Source organism: Micropterus dolomieu, linkage group LG17 (assembly GCF_021292245.1).
Source record: "Micropterus dolomieu isolate WLL.071019.BEF.003 ecotype Adirondacks linkage group LG17, ASM2129224v1, whole genome shotgun sequence".
In the NCBI taxonomy this organism is placed as follows: Eukaryota; Metazoa; Chordata; class Actinopteri; order Centrarchiformes; family Centrarchidae; genus Micropterus; species Micropterus dolomieu.
Window position 1 is genome coordinate 36,989,779 of NC_060166.1, and position 13,343 is coordinate 37,003,121.

Genomic DNA, 13,343 nt, shown 5'->3' on the forward strand with positions numbered 1-13,343 from the left:
TTTTGCCGTTTTTCCAATACCAGTACCAGCGCAACTCGCCTCCACTCGGTCTGGCCGTGCTCCGTTTTCCATTGCAGATAGCGCCCCTCAATGTCTCTTTATCTAAGTTCAAACGTTTGAGGGTCATTATACGAAAACATGCCATTTTGTGTCCCTCTGGAAAAAAAAATCTCTATAAATCTTAATAAATCATAAAACAATTAAAATATTTTATAATTTAGTTTCCATAATATGTATCATCATATAATAAGAAATTAACGTCTGTCTCTTTTGTTTCTAAAGGATTTTAATCACTTTTTTGTGCAAAGCATCTTGCAGAAATGTTGAAAATGGCCCTCAGTATGATTTTTCTACTTCTACTTGCTATTGAGGCCAAAAAAGTCAAACTATCATACAAAACCTTAAACCTATATAAAGCCTCGAGTGTTGTTTCATTACTCATGAAGAGGTTTTATTCTTAACATGTGTAAAATATTGCAAAAAACAACAAGTTAGTGGGGTCCCCGTGTTGTTGTCAACCCTGTTACTTTCAATCAAAACACCCCTTTGCAGCAGATGGATTGTTCCGAAGGTTGCATAATTATACTTGTCTTGACTTGACTTGTATAAAAATACTTGTCTTTGTGATGTCCAGGAAGTGACATCACAAAGACAAGTAATTGTCACCTCCTTTAATGGAATTTTTTCGAGTTACATAATGTCTCATGGAGGGGGACGAGCTCATCATGCGTCAACCCTGTTACCGCAAAAACATACAAGTTATTTGTTAGAAATTTTCAATGTACATATAACACGAATGATCACCCTGTGGGGTCCTGACATTTACCACAAGGCTTGTAGTGGCTGGTAATAAAATGTTTTGTCAACCCTGTTACCATGACGAAGTTATATGCTTTTGTGTGTTGTCCTGGAATTTATCATATTAGTGAGTCTAACATATAATAATACAGATCTGTGCATTCCTATACTGCATTGGACCGCATACACTATGTTGCTTTTCTTGTGTTTGGGGGTGGGGTCTTTCAGGTGGACCAGTTTCTATCTTAGTGTGTTGCTGGGTTTGAAAAACACAGGGATGTGGAGTTTCTCTGACACTCCTGACATGTATGGAATGACGATGAAGCATTTTGTTCCTCTTGTCTTCACCAACCACAGTGTTAGATTTGTAGGCGGTGATAGTATTAAGTAAGTTACTTAAGTAAGTACTGGTCTGTGTGGGCTTTTTTTCTGTATACTCCAATGTGGAGGTTCCTGACCTCTTCAATATGTATGCCACACAGATAGATGTGGCCCGGCTAGCTCAGTCGGTAGAGCATGAGACTCTTAATCTCAGGGTCGTGGGTTCGAGCCCCACGTTGGGCGAGGTGCTCTTTGGCTTAGCATTTGCTGGTTTGAGACCCCTGCGCAAGGCTGTTAAAATACCCACACCCATCCACAATTGTGACATGTCTTCTTTCACACAAGAGTTAAAGACAAGGAGGAAAATAACATTGTGATTCATTACTGTATTTGGGGAAGAATAGAGAAGCCATCTCTCACCATTTTTCCCCCATGTATAATGCTGTCTCCACCTCCAAAGACAACAACGACCGTTGTTACAATAACCAGGATCACCAACCACAACTTGGTATCAATGACTTTGATCAGGACCCCATAGAAGTAAAATACCTGGAATCATTTAGAACTGAAGAACTGAAAAAATCTTCAAACTTCTTCAACCAAGTCCAGTTGTCCTCGACTAAAAAAGCTCGGCTAAAAAGAAAATATATACGTATATATATAATATATTTTTATGTACCCACAGGCCAAACAATTTAATTTTTCACATTTATTTGTTTGAATTCAACAATTGATTTAAAGTTACATCTGTAGAATAATAAAAATAATTAGTAATGTTGAATTAAAGGTTTTATAACTCCATTACACCCACGACTGTAACTTATACAAGCAGTATAACCAATACGGTAACTGTTGTCAGCCCTGTTACTTCTATAATATGCTAATATAATTTGAAAAATGAAAATAAAATTGAGAATTCAACTACTTTTAGAGCTACGGATCTACTTCATCCAAAAAGGGGCTTGAAGACTTTGAAAACAGTACTTTGAAAATCAAACATTAAGAAGGTGAAATGGCACGTTTTCGTATAATGACCCTTGAACCTTCCTTCCAGCTGTGTTTTCCTCTGTGATGGCGGGAGCAGAGGGCTCTCGCCACTTGCGGAGCTCCTCAACTCCGAAAACTTTCAAGCACATTTTTGTTCCACCATCACTTCTCGTAAAACTGTCAATATCCTAAATCTACACAGCTGATTTCCCACCTCAAAACTTCTCAGAAGTGGATTTAGTGATGAAATAATGTATGAAAACGTAGCATGCTAGATATCTGTCTGGTGTTAGGGATGCATCGGCGTGCCTCTTTGATGCATTGTTGAGCAGATCACACATGCTGATTGATCTCCTTGTCAATGTAAATGGCTTCTCCATCTCCCCTTTCCCAGAAGTCCACAACCTGGGTGTCGTTTTGGACTCCACCCTCTAAATCCAGTCACATGTCAAACTCATAACCAAATCTGCCTATAACCATCTCAAGAACAGCTCCTGACTGTGGCCTTCAATCTTGATCTTTGTGTCACTCATACGTTCCTTCAATACCTCCCGCTGCAGAACTCAGCTGCCAGGGTTCTCACTCACACCAGGCCCTGGCAGGACATTACTCCAACCCTTACTCACCTTCACTTCAAGTACCGTATCACCTATAAAATCCTCCACCTCAGCTATAAATCCCTCCATGCCATTGTCCCCCAGTACCCACTGGGCCTTTTCCATCTCTACACCCCATCCCGGAATCTGCAGTCAAAACTCTCAAACTCCCAGGCCCGAGCTTGAGGAATACACCCTAACCCCCCCATGTATATATATGTGTAAATATATATACATATATATATATATATGTATATATGCTGTAGGCGTATAGCACAAAATTCTGGGCCCTATATACAAGCAGTCTCTGTGGGCCCCCCCTTCCTTTGTTGGTCCCTGTCTCTCACACATCTTTAGAAAATTGTGAACAAATAATTGAGCTAACAACTCTACAAATTCAACTGTGGTGGTGATTATGGAAGTCACTAATGAACCGTTTAAACAAGTATTAACAAGGGTGTCACTTTGTGTTAAAAACTGGTGGGGACATAAGATCTCAGATTTTTCAAACAAGGCTAAATAAATGATATACTTTACATTACCATTTGTATAATTTCAGTACATTTAATCTACCTTTATGTCCAAGCCCACAGTGTAAGTTCATGGTTCAAAGGCATGTAGCCCTAAAAGCAAAATGATTAATAGTTTATGTTCTAGCCTACTATGCAAATATGCATCAAGCTAGATTCCTGCCTTCAATCTAAATTGCTGATATCAGCTTAAACCATTCTTCAACTCTTTAAGTTGTGATTGTGCAGACCTTTCTTTTGAAAGAAATTGGTTGGTAGTTGTTTTCCTTTCTTTGTTTTCTTTTTTGGTACCTTGATTTCCCTTTCTTTGGGAAAGACATTACTGCTTGATTATACTGTTTAGAGATGAACCTAGTGCGGGGCGGACTAAACCATTTTGCATTTTTTGTAAGGGGTGAAAGGGGCCTTAAGTCTGTCCTAAAGTCCCCATACTTCCTGTTCAAGCATATAAACTTACTAAGCTGTTTGATGTTCTTTCAGGAAATCACAAATAACAAAATCTTTAATAGAAAGCAATCAGACCCACCATTTCTATATGTTAAAACCTTTATTTCACACATAACACAGACATCATACTTGTTAACAGAACAATTGTCAAACTACTATATCTTTTTTTGTCTTGATATTGAAGCAGAGGACATGTATTGTTCAAGAGAATTTATTTTTACCTTTCATATACGTTTTTGTTTTGAAATTCTCAGTCCGTATGGCAGAGAGGTAAAGCACAGTTGGCAAGTGAGAAAGTATAATGATGAAAAAATACACAACATGTTTGGTGAACTCTTCATGTTAAACACGGTCTGATCTTTTATCATCTCTTGCTTTTCTTTACAAAGAGCTTTACAGCCTCACATATCAACATTGTAAAAATGTATGAAGAAGCTACACAATCTAGACAATATATTTAACAATATAACAATAAATTGACTTTATCAACAGTAAGTCCTTTAAACATACGCATTCAACTTGAGATTCCCTTTACAGTTTTTAAAGGGAATTCAATAAATATCATCTCCAAACAATTGGCATGTAATCCTGGACTGAGACCTGAGAGACTCATGTGACTCATTCGAGCATACATGTACACAGCATGTAATATGTGTTGCTGTGAGTCCATCTGCAGATGATTGAATAAAATCCACAGAAAGACAAGTGCTTGCCTCAGGTGTTTATTCGAAAAAAAAAATTACCACCACAGGTTTTTATGAAGGACTCAAACCAACTTTATCTAAATGTTTAAACATGTTTAGTTAAAACACACACGCCACAGGTATCGTCACTGTTAACACTTCTATTCTGTTTATGTTATTCAAAATGATGGCACACAGTACGTATTCTACATTCTTTTACCAAAAGCAAGACGTTTGCATATGATGCGGATTTTGGACATTTTCAGTCCATACACTAGAGGGGAGAAGGCCGGTTGGCATGTAAGCCAGTATAATGATAAAAAGATCCGCAACATAATGGGTACCCTGCTCATATCAAACCTGCTCTGCATTATTTCAAAGAAAACTCCAAAAGAAAAGTTGAGCAGGGAAGCAAGGTGAGGAGTGCAGGTACTGACAGCTTTTTGTCTGGTCTGTTTAGAACCAGAAAAACAAACTTTAAGAATCTTCATGTACGTGTAAAAAATTAAAATTACAAGCCCAAAGATTACTGTAAACAAATAAATAAGACCGTTCATGCTATTGACTGTGGTGTCAGAGCAGGCCAGTTTAACGATGGAGTAGTTGTCACAGTACACTTTCTGGATCGTGTTCCCGCACAGCTGTAACTGGGCACTTTTAGACAACATGACAACAGTATAAAGTACATTGTAAAACCATATGAACACAGTGAGGATTGCAACCTTGTTAATTGTCATACGTATGTGATATTGTAAAGGATGACAGATAGCGAGGTATCTGTCATAGGACATGACACCCAAGGTGAAAAATTGTACATTTCCATAAAAGTGCACACAGAAAATCTGCAGGTAACAAAAGGGAGCAGAAACAGTGTGAATGTCAGAGAGAATCTGAAGCAGAAGGAATGGAAACAACCCTGTACTACCATACAGCTCATTTACAAACAGGCTGCACAGAAAAAGGTACATAGGTTCATGTAAGCTTCTGTTCATACAGATAACCACAATGAGCAGAAGATTGGCACAAAGAATTAACATATATAAAGACATGACAATCATGAAATATAAGTATTTCAATGCCCCAGTGTCAAAGTAGGCAGCAAGTATAAAATATGAAACCTGAGTAGAGTTTATCATGATCCTTCATTTGGTTCATTAAACAATCAGAACATTATGCAGTGGATAAATAATGATAATTATTATGTGATATTTGTTATCGATTAGTAAAGGTATAGGCAACACCTAACACTTCTACATTAACCCCACATTAACAGAACTGATGGTAATAACAGTAAACAGATTGAATCTTCATTATGAAAACAAATCAGACAAGTTACCCAAACTTCCCATTCCACAATATAAAATCTGTATGATACAAAGATAATCAACCTTACAAGACCCAGGTGATGAGACTGTCTGCTACTCTGCTGTAGTCACACTGAGTCCCTCCCGACTGAGCTGAAACTCTTCTTCTGCTTCTTTTAAACTTTTCAGGTCCGATGACGCCCACAGCAGCAGTCTGACCTCAGTATCATAGGAACCGCTGATTGTTGATGATCCTGATTTCAGGTAAAACAGCAATCTCTCTTTTGTGTAGATAGATAATAGATAAATTAGATAATTTAGGTAAATTATCATCCCGAGCTAGAATCAAATTGAGGACATTGTAGCTGTTGTAAATGTATTTTAACAACTTGGCCACCAGGATGCACCAGGATGAAGTGAGTGAACAAAAGGAAAATCTAAATCAAATCAATATTTGATGTTACAACCACCAAGTTATATTGCATTAGCAATGTTTCTCCCAGGCAGACATTTCAAGGCAGAAAGGGGTGTCCAGATGTGCTGTCCAAGCTATTTTGAAGAAGCACAAAGAAATGAGCACCATATGGTGAGGACCATAGATGCACTGGTCGGCCATAGAAACTATCTAAATCATGTTTACTTCCCTATGTCCAGCAGTGCCATCAGAATCAGAATCAGAAGGAGCTTTATTGCAAAGCAGTGTTTTACACATACAAGGAATTTGCTATACGAAGACAAACATACAGTTGACGTAAATAAATGTAAAAATATATAAAAGTGGAATAGACAATGCAAGTTATATACTGTAAGAATAATGGGGGAATAGAAAAAAATAATACAACTATTTGCAGAGAAAGAACAATGTGGTAGATATTTAAATGTAATTACTCTGGTTTGTGTTGTGCAGACGTATTGCAACGGAAGAGAATATAGTGTACATAAATATGTAAATTGAAAATATAAATATATAGACTTTTGTATTATTTGAAAGGGAGGAGTGTCAGTGGGGGGCCCGGGCCTTGTTAATGAGACTAGCTGCAGATGGGTTGAAGCTGTTTTTGTGGGGAGAGGTTTTGACCCTGATGGACCGCAGCCTCCTGCCAGAGGGGAGAGTCTGAAACCGTTTGTGTCCGTACAGTTCCTGAAGCGATGGAAGATTGCAGCCAATCACCTTCTCTGCAGAATGAATGATACGTTGCAGCGTGAGGTGAGGATGGTGTAGAAGTGCACCGTCATTGTCGTTTGTCATCATTTCCGTTAAAATGTCTGTGAACACCGGAGACAGCTGATCAGCACAGTGCTTCAGGGTAGATGGAGATACAGAGTCCGGCCCAGCTGCTTTGCGGGGTTTCTGCCTCCTGAATAGCCTGTTGACTTCCCCCTCTGAGATGGAGAGAGGAGGGGATGTGGGGAGCCGGCCAACTCTGAGGAGGGGGTGGGGTGGTGGACTGGGGCTGAAGCTGAGTGGAAGAGTCACGGGGGATGGTGCCCAATTGACTCTCAAAGCGGCAGTAGAACTGGTTCAGCTCATTTTCCCGGCGACAGTTGTTGATGGAGTGGGGGGGTTTGGGTTTGTAGTTAGTGATCTGTCTGGACCCCCTCCAAATAGAAGTGGTGTTGTTTGCAGAGAACTGGTCAGTACCGGTAGAAAACAGTTAGACCCAGGCACATCCTTATATTGTCCAGAGAAGTCTGGTCAGATCACTTACCCCAGCTTATTCAAAGGATCAAACCACCATTAGAAGCAGTTCCCCTTCGAGGGAACTCGAACTGCGTCGGTGACGACACTATGGGAACGCCTCTGGGCGTGGCAGGGCTGAACATGAATGAAACTACTCCAATCCTATTGGTGTTGCTAGAACGGTAGCGCGTGACGGCGGAACTGGAGGCATATATAAGCACGCCGGCACACAGGACACATTAGCCTTTTTCTATTAGGCAGGCACTCTGGCATGTTAAGAAAGACTACAGTAATCCGATCTCTTACCTGGAAGGATGGCAGACAGAGAGATGGCTGGTGAGAAATTCAGGCGATGTGTTTTCCCGTGCCCACGTTACATCACGGCGTGCGACACTCATATCCTGTGTGTTTCCTGTCTGGGGATGCCGCATGCCCAGGCAGCTCTCGAGGGGGCTGCTTGTGGCCATTGTGAGGCCCTGCCCCTTAGGGTGCTGAGGTCCCCTGCGGTTCTCTTCTCCCAAGACGGCAGGATGCGCTCTCCCCGTGGATCGGGCCCGGCGGTCGCTGAGGCGGCGCGGCGGCTTCGGTCATGGGGCTTCCAGTGTGACATCTCTGACGGCATCGGGATTGCCGAGGCTTCCCGTGTCTCGTCTGCTGACTCCGACTCCCCTCTGTCTCATTCGGGATTCGGGCCCATCTATGATGAACTCCTGGAGGTGGTGACGTGGGCAGTGAGCAAGCTCCAGCTCGATTGGCCGCAGGATGTACCAGAGACACATGCTATGAGCAAACTGGATGAGCGCTTTCTGCAGCGTCGTGCGCCGCCTCCGCACCATTCTCTGCCTTTTTTTCTGGACTTGCATGATGCGTTGTGCAAGTCCTGGGGCAAGCCCTTCTCAGCTCGTCTGACTTTGACATAGACTCAGGAGCAGGCCCCTCTGAGGATGATGTTGCTGAGCTCCGGCGAGTTACGGACTTGTTGCTTAGAGTCACGAAGGAGACGGCCCGTGCTATTGGCTGCTCCATGTCAGCACTGGTAGCCACGGAACGGCACATATGGCTCAGCCTGTCGGGCATCCGGGAGAAGGAGAAGACCTTTCTCCTCGACGCGCCAATCAGGTTCAACCAGGTTCAAGATGCTCACCATCCCCGCCATCGTCAGTCAGATCCGATCCGAGGATTGGTTTGTCACGATAGACCTACAAGCTGCATATTTCCACATCTCTATCCTTCCCTCTCACAGGAAGTTCCTGAGGTTTGCCTACGGGGGCGTGGCATACCAGTATCAGGTTCTTCCGTTCGGCCTAGCACTCTCTCCTCGCACGTTCACCAAGTGTATGGATGCAGCTCTGGCCCCGGTGAGGCTCCAGGGCATCCGCATACTGAACTACATCGACGACTGGCTCATTCTGGCCCAGTCTCGAGAGTTAGCGGTTCGGCATCGAGATGTCATCCTCGCCCACCTTCAGCGTTTGGGGCTGCATCTCAACACGAAGAAGAGCGTGCTGACACCCGCCCAACAGACTATGTTCTTAGGGGTGGTGTGGAACTCGATGACAATGTGGGCCCACCTGTCGCCTGCACGCGTCGGGTCCATTGTGTCTTTAGTAACCAGAATAAAGCTAGGCCGCTCCATCACTGTGAAACACTTTCAGAGAGTGTTGGGTCTCATGGCAGCAGCGTCCAGCGTAATCCCGTCTGGCCTGCTGCACATGAGAGCCCTGCAGTGGTGGTTGAAATCCAAGGGATTCTCTCCGAGGGGAAATACATTCCGTCTGATACGGATTACGAGCAGGTGCCTTCGTTCCCTGTCAGTATGGAAGAAACCTTAGTTCCTGTCCCAAGGGCCCGTGTTGGGAGCGTCATGTCGCCGGACAATTATTTCGACAGACGCCTCACTCACGGGATGGGGCGGTCGCCACGTCCTTGTCAGGACCGACAGCACGGCGGTGGTGGCCTATTTGAATCACCAGGAGGGTCTGCGCTCGCGCCCTTTATGCAAGCTGGCACATCGGATCCTCCTGTGGTCCCAGCAGAGACTGCTGTCCCTCAGAGCGATGTACGTCCCTGGGACACAGAATCAGGGAGCAGACCTGCTGTCAAGACAGGGGCTGAGGCCCGGGGAATGAAGACTCCACCCCGAGGTGGTGGAGTTACTATGCGAAGAGTTCGGCCCCATAGACGTGGACTTGTTTGAATCTCAAGAGACGACGCACTGTCCTCTGTGGTTCTCCCTCTCGCCCCCAGCCCCGCTAGGGCTGGATGCCATGGTACAGACGTGGCCGAGGCTGCGGCTTTATGACTTTCCCCCAGTCGCTCTGCTTCCGGGGGTTATGGAGCGGGTCCGTCAGGACGGTGTCAGCCTACTGTTAGTAGCCCCGTTTTGGCCGGCCCGAGTGTGGTTCTCGGACTTAATTTTGCTCCTAGAAGGCCCGCCATGGCAGGTCCCTCTGAGGAAGGACCTGCTGTCTCAGGCGCGGGGCCAGGTCTTTCACCCTTGCCCCGCCCTATGGAGACTGTGGGTCTGGCCCCTGAGGGGGCCCAGTTCCTGGAGGCGGGCCTCACGGCAGGAACAGTCAAGACGCTGCTCAGCTCCAGAGCCCCGTCCACGAGAAGGATGTACGGCCTGAAGTGGAATGTGTTTGCCACCTGGTGCAGAGAACGAGTGGTGGACCCAGTTACCTGCCCGGTGACTATGGTACTGGAGTTCCTCCAGGACCGTTTCCCTGCTGGCCTTTCCCCATCAACACTCAAGGTATATGTGGCTGCCGTGGCGGCGTTCCACACCCCTCTGAGGGATGGGCCTCTGGGGAGGCTTCCACTGGTCATGCGCTTCCTCCATGGAGCCCGGAGGATGAGACCCGTGACTCGTTCCAGGCTTCCCACCTGGGACCTGGCGGTGGTTCTCGAAGCGCTGGCTGAGGCCCCCTTCGAACCCCTGGAGTCGGCTGAGGCCAAGCACCTGACCCTTAAGATGGCCTTTCTCCTTGCTATCACCTCTCTGAGGAGGGTGGGGGATCTCCAGGCACTTTCGGTGTCTCCTCAATGCCTGGAGTTTGCCCTGGGGAGGGTCAGAGCCATCCTGCACCCCTGTCCGGGCTATGTCCCTAAGGTCCCATCCAGGTTGGCAGGGTCCACGGTGCTGCAGGCGTTTCATCCCCCACCTCATGTGATGGCGGAGGACGGGAGACTTCATCTGCTTTGCCCTGTCAGAGCACTGAGTATTTACACATTGAGGTCTTGGTGGAGGAAAGCAGACCAGTTGCTGGTGTGTTTTGGGTCCCCCAAGGCTGGGCTCCCCACTTCCAAACACACAATCAGCAACTGGATTGTCCAGACTATTTCCCTGGCCTATCAGGTGCGCGGGATACCTTCACCTATGGCCGTAAAGGCGCACTCTACTCGAGGCATGGCGGCTTCTAGGGCCCTCCTTGCAGGGGCGTCGCTCCAGGATTTGTGTGATGCGGCTGGCTGGGCCACCCCTCACACCTTCATACGGTTCTACAGTCTGGACCTTCCTTCTGCACCCGGCACCCGTGCGCTCTCCTCCTAGTCGTGCCATCAGGTTCTGCACGCTGGGGGCAGGCGGGGTTTCGGCACGGCCTAAGTGGGTATCTCGTTCCCATAGTGTCGTCACCGACGCAGTTCGAGTTCCCTCGAAGGGGAACGTCTCAGGTTACGTATGGACAGTATGGTCGGTCCGCCACACCTCACCCCGCCTGGTGTGCCTTGCTTCATAGAAAAGGGCTAATGTGTCCTATGTGTCGGCGTGCTTATACAAGTGAACCAACCAATCAACCATGAGGAATATACATCATCAGAGAAATTATAAATCAACAAATGTGTTAATGTGTGCTTTTTGGTCATGTGATAAAGAAGCTTACAGCACCACCACATGAAAGCTGGGCTCAAGGAGGCGAAGAAGAGACTGAAGAGAGACCTCAACACCAACAACACCAAAGATGTGCTAGGCGCCCAGAAATATCACAGGCTATGTGAGGCCACATTACCAGATGAGTATAACAGCTTTTATGCTCACTGTGATCTCCTCAATAAAGAGTCAGCTGTAACATCTACTATTCCTACAGAGGACCGGCAACTGTCAGTATCCACAGCAGATGTGAGAAGAGTCTTGCTGATAGTGAGTATGAGTAAAGCTGCTGGGATTTATAAAATCCATGGTCACGTAATAAAAAACTGTGTCAATCAGCTAGTTGACGTTATAACTGACATTTTCAACATCTCAGAGTCTCAGGAAAGGGTTTTCACCTGCTTCAAGACAGCCCCCATCATCACTGAACCTAAAAAGTCTGCAGTATGTAGTCTGAACAACTACTGTGCGGTGGCACTCACCCCCATTCTGATGAAGTGCTTTGAGTAAAAGGTTCTGCAGCACGTAAAGAACAACATCCCAGCCAGCTTGGACCCTCACTTGTTTGCTTTCAGAACCAACAGATCCACAGAGGATGCCATCTCCACTGCCCTCCACTCAGTCCTCACACCTGGCCTGCCCACAGAAATGACTGGGCCCCTGAAAAGGTCCAGTAAATAGGCCCTCCGCAAATCTGCTTTACTCATATGAACGCATGCTGTGCTCTCTCTCAATCTCCTACATTAACACATACTATCCTGCCTCGTGCGGTGCACTTTTGACGTTGTGTATAACAAACTCATATCATTTTCAGGAGAGGGGGTTTTCATTATGAAACAGGCTACATTTTACTAAAGCAACATAAACAAATTTTGTTAAGTTTTTTGTTATTTTAATAATTAATGGTGAGTTTTTTGGTTCAAAATAAAATTTGGTTATCTTTGCTTACATTTAGAATGAACGTCATTAATACTGGACTGCATGCCCCAGAATACTTTCTCCTTTTTCCCCCCTGCCCCCATGAAACTGATCAACCACACTCTGCAAATTGATATTGGACTTAATAATAATTTTTATTTGTAGAGCACTTTTCAAAAACAAGTTACAAAGTGCTTTAACAAGTTTAAAGACAATAATACCCAAATAATAATAATAAAAAACAATTCAAGATAAAAGCAAGAAAACATTGAAAAGACTAAAATACACGTTTAAGATAAATATAAAACAAGTAAAACAGAATAAAATAAAAGGGATAAAATAAAGTCAAATAAGATCGGGAAAGGCTCTCCTATAAAAGTATGTTTTAAGAAGGGACTTAAAAGAGTTCACTGACTCAGCCGACCTGATTTCCTCGGGCAGGCTGTTCCAGAGCCTCGGGGCCCTGACAGCAAACGCTCTGTCCCCTTTAGTTTTCAGTCGAGACTCTGGAACAGACAACAGACCTCTGCCCGAGGATCTCAAGGTACGTGCTGGTGCGTATGGGACTAAAAGGTCAGAAATATAACAAGGCGAGAGGCCATGAAGAGCTTTAAAAGTGATCAATAGAATTTTAAAGTCAATTCTAAAACATACTGGGAGCCAGTGTAATGAAGCTAAAACAGGAGTAATGTGGTCATATTTCTTTGTTCTGGTTAAAGGCAGTACCAGAGATCCCCATCCAGTGCCTCAGTCTTTCTAATATGATGTTGTGATCAATGGTGTCAAAAGCAGCGCTAAGGTCCAGGAGTACCAGGACTGAGCACATGCCTTTATCAGCAGACATTAAAAGGTCATTGGTGACTTTAAGCAGGGCAGTCTCAGTGCTGTGGTACTTCCTGAAACCAGACCAATATTTTGTTATTTTCCAGTACAGTGAGCAGCCGTTTGGACACAATTCTTTCTAGAATCTTTGCAATAAAAGGCAGTTTTGAAATTGGTCTAAAATTATGTGGGAGGGAGGGATCTAAACCAGGTTAAAAGTGGGTTCACGCAAGCCGTTTTAAAATAATCAGGGACACAACCAGTAGATAGGGAGCTGTTGAAAACAGAGATCAAATGGGGCCCAACAGAATCTATTACTTTCAGTAAAATTTTGTAGGTATTACATCAAGTGGGCTGGAGGACACTCTCATTTGTGATACTGTTT

At 44.7% G+C, this 13,343-nt stretch overlaps 1 protein-coding gene and 1 non-coding gene across 2 annotated transcripts; one reads left to right on the forward strand and one right to left on the reverse strand.

The window, feature by feature from the left end:
• Window positions 1-1,289: 1,289 nt before the first annotated feature.
• Window positions 1,290-1,362, forward strand: trnak-cuu. The gene has a single exon. It is a non-coding gene; the product is annotated as a tRNA-Lys (tRNA).
• A 3,206-nt stretch (window positions 1,363-4,568) lies between these two features.
• LOC123985380 (olfactory receptor 6N1-like) lies at window positions 4,569-5,498 on the reverse strand. Its single transcript, XM_046072858.1, has one exon. The coding sequence runs from the start codon at window positions 5,496-5,498 to the stop codon at window positions 4,569-4,571; it is 930 nt and encodes a 309-aa protein (XP_045928814.1).
• Between the last annotated feature and the right edge of the window lie 7,845 nt (window positions 5,499-13,343).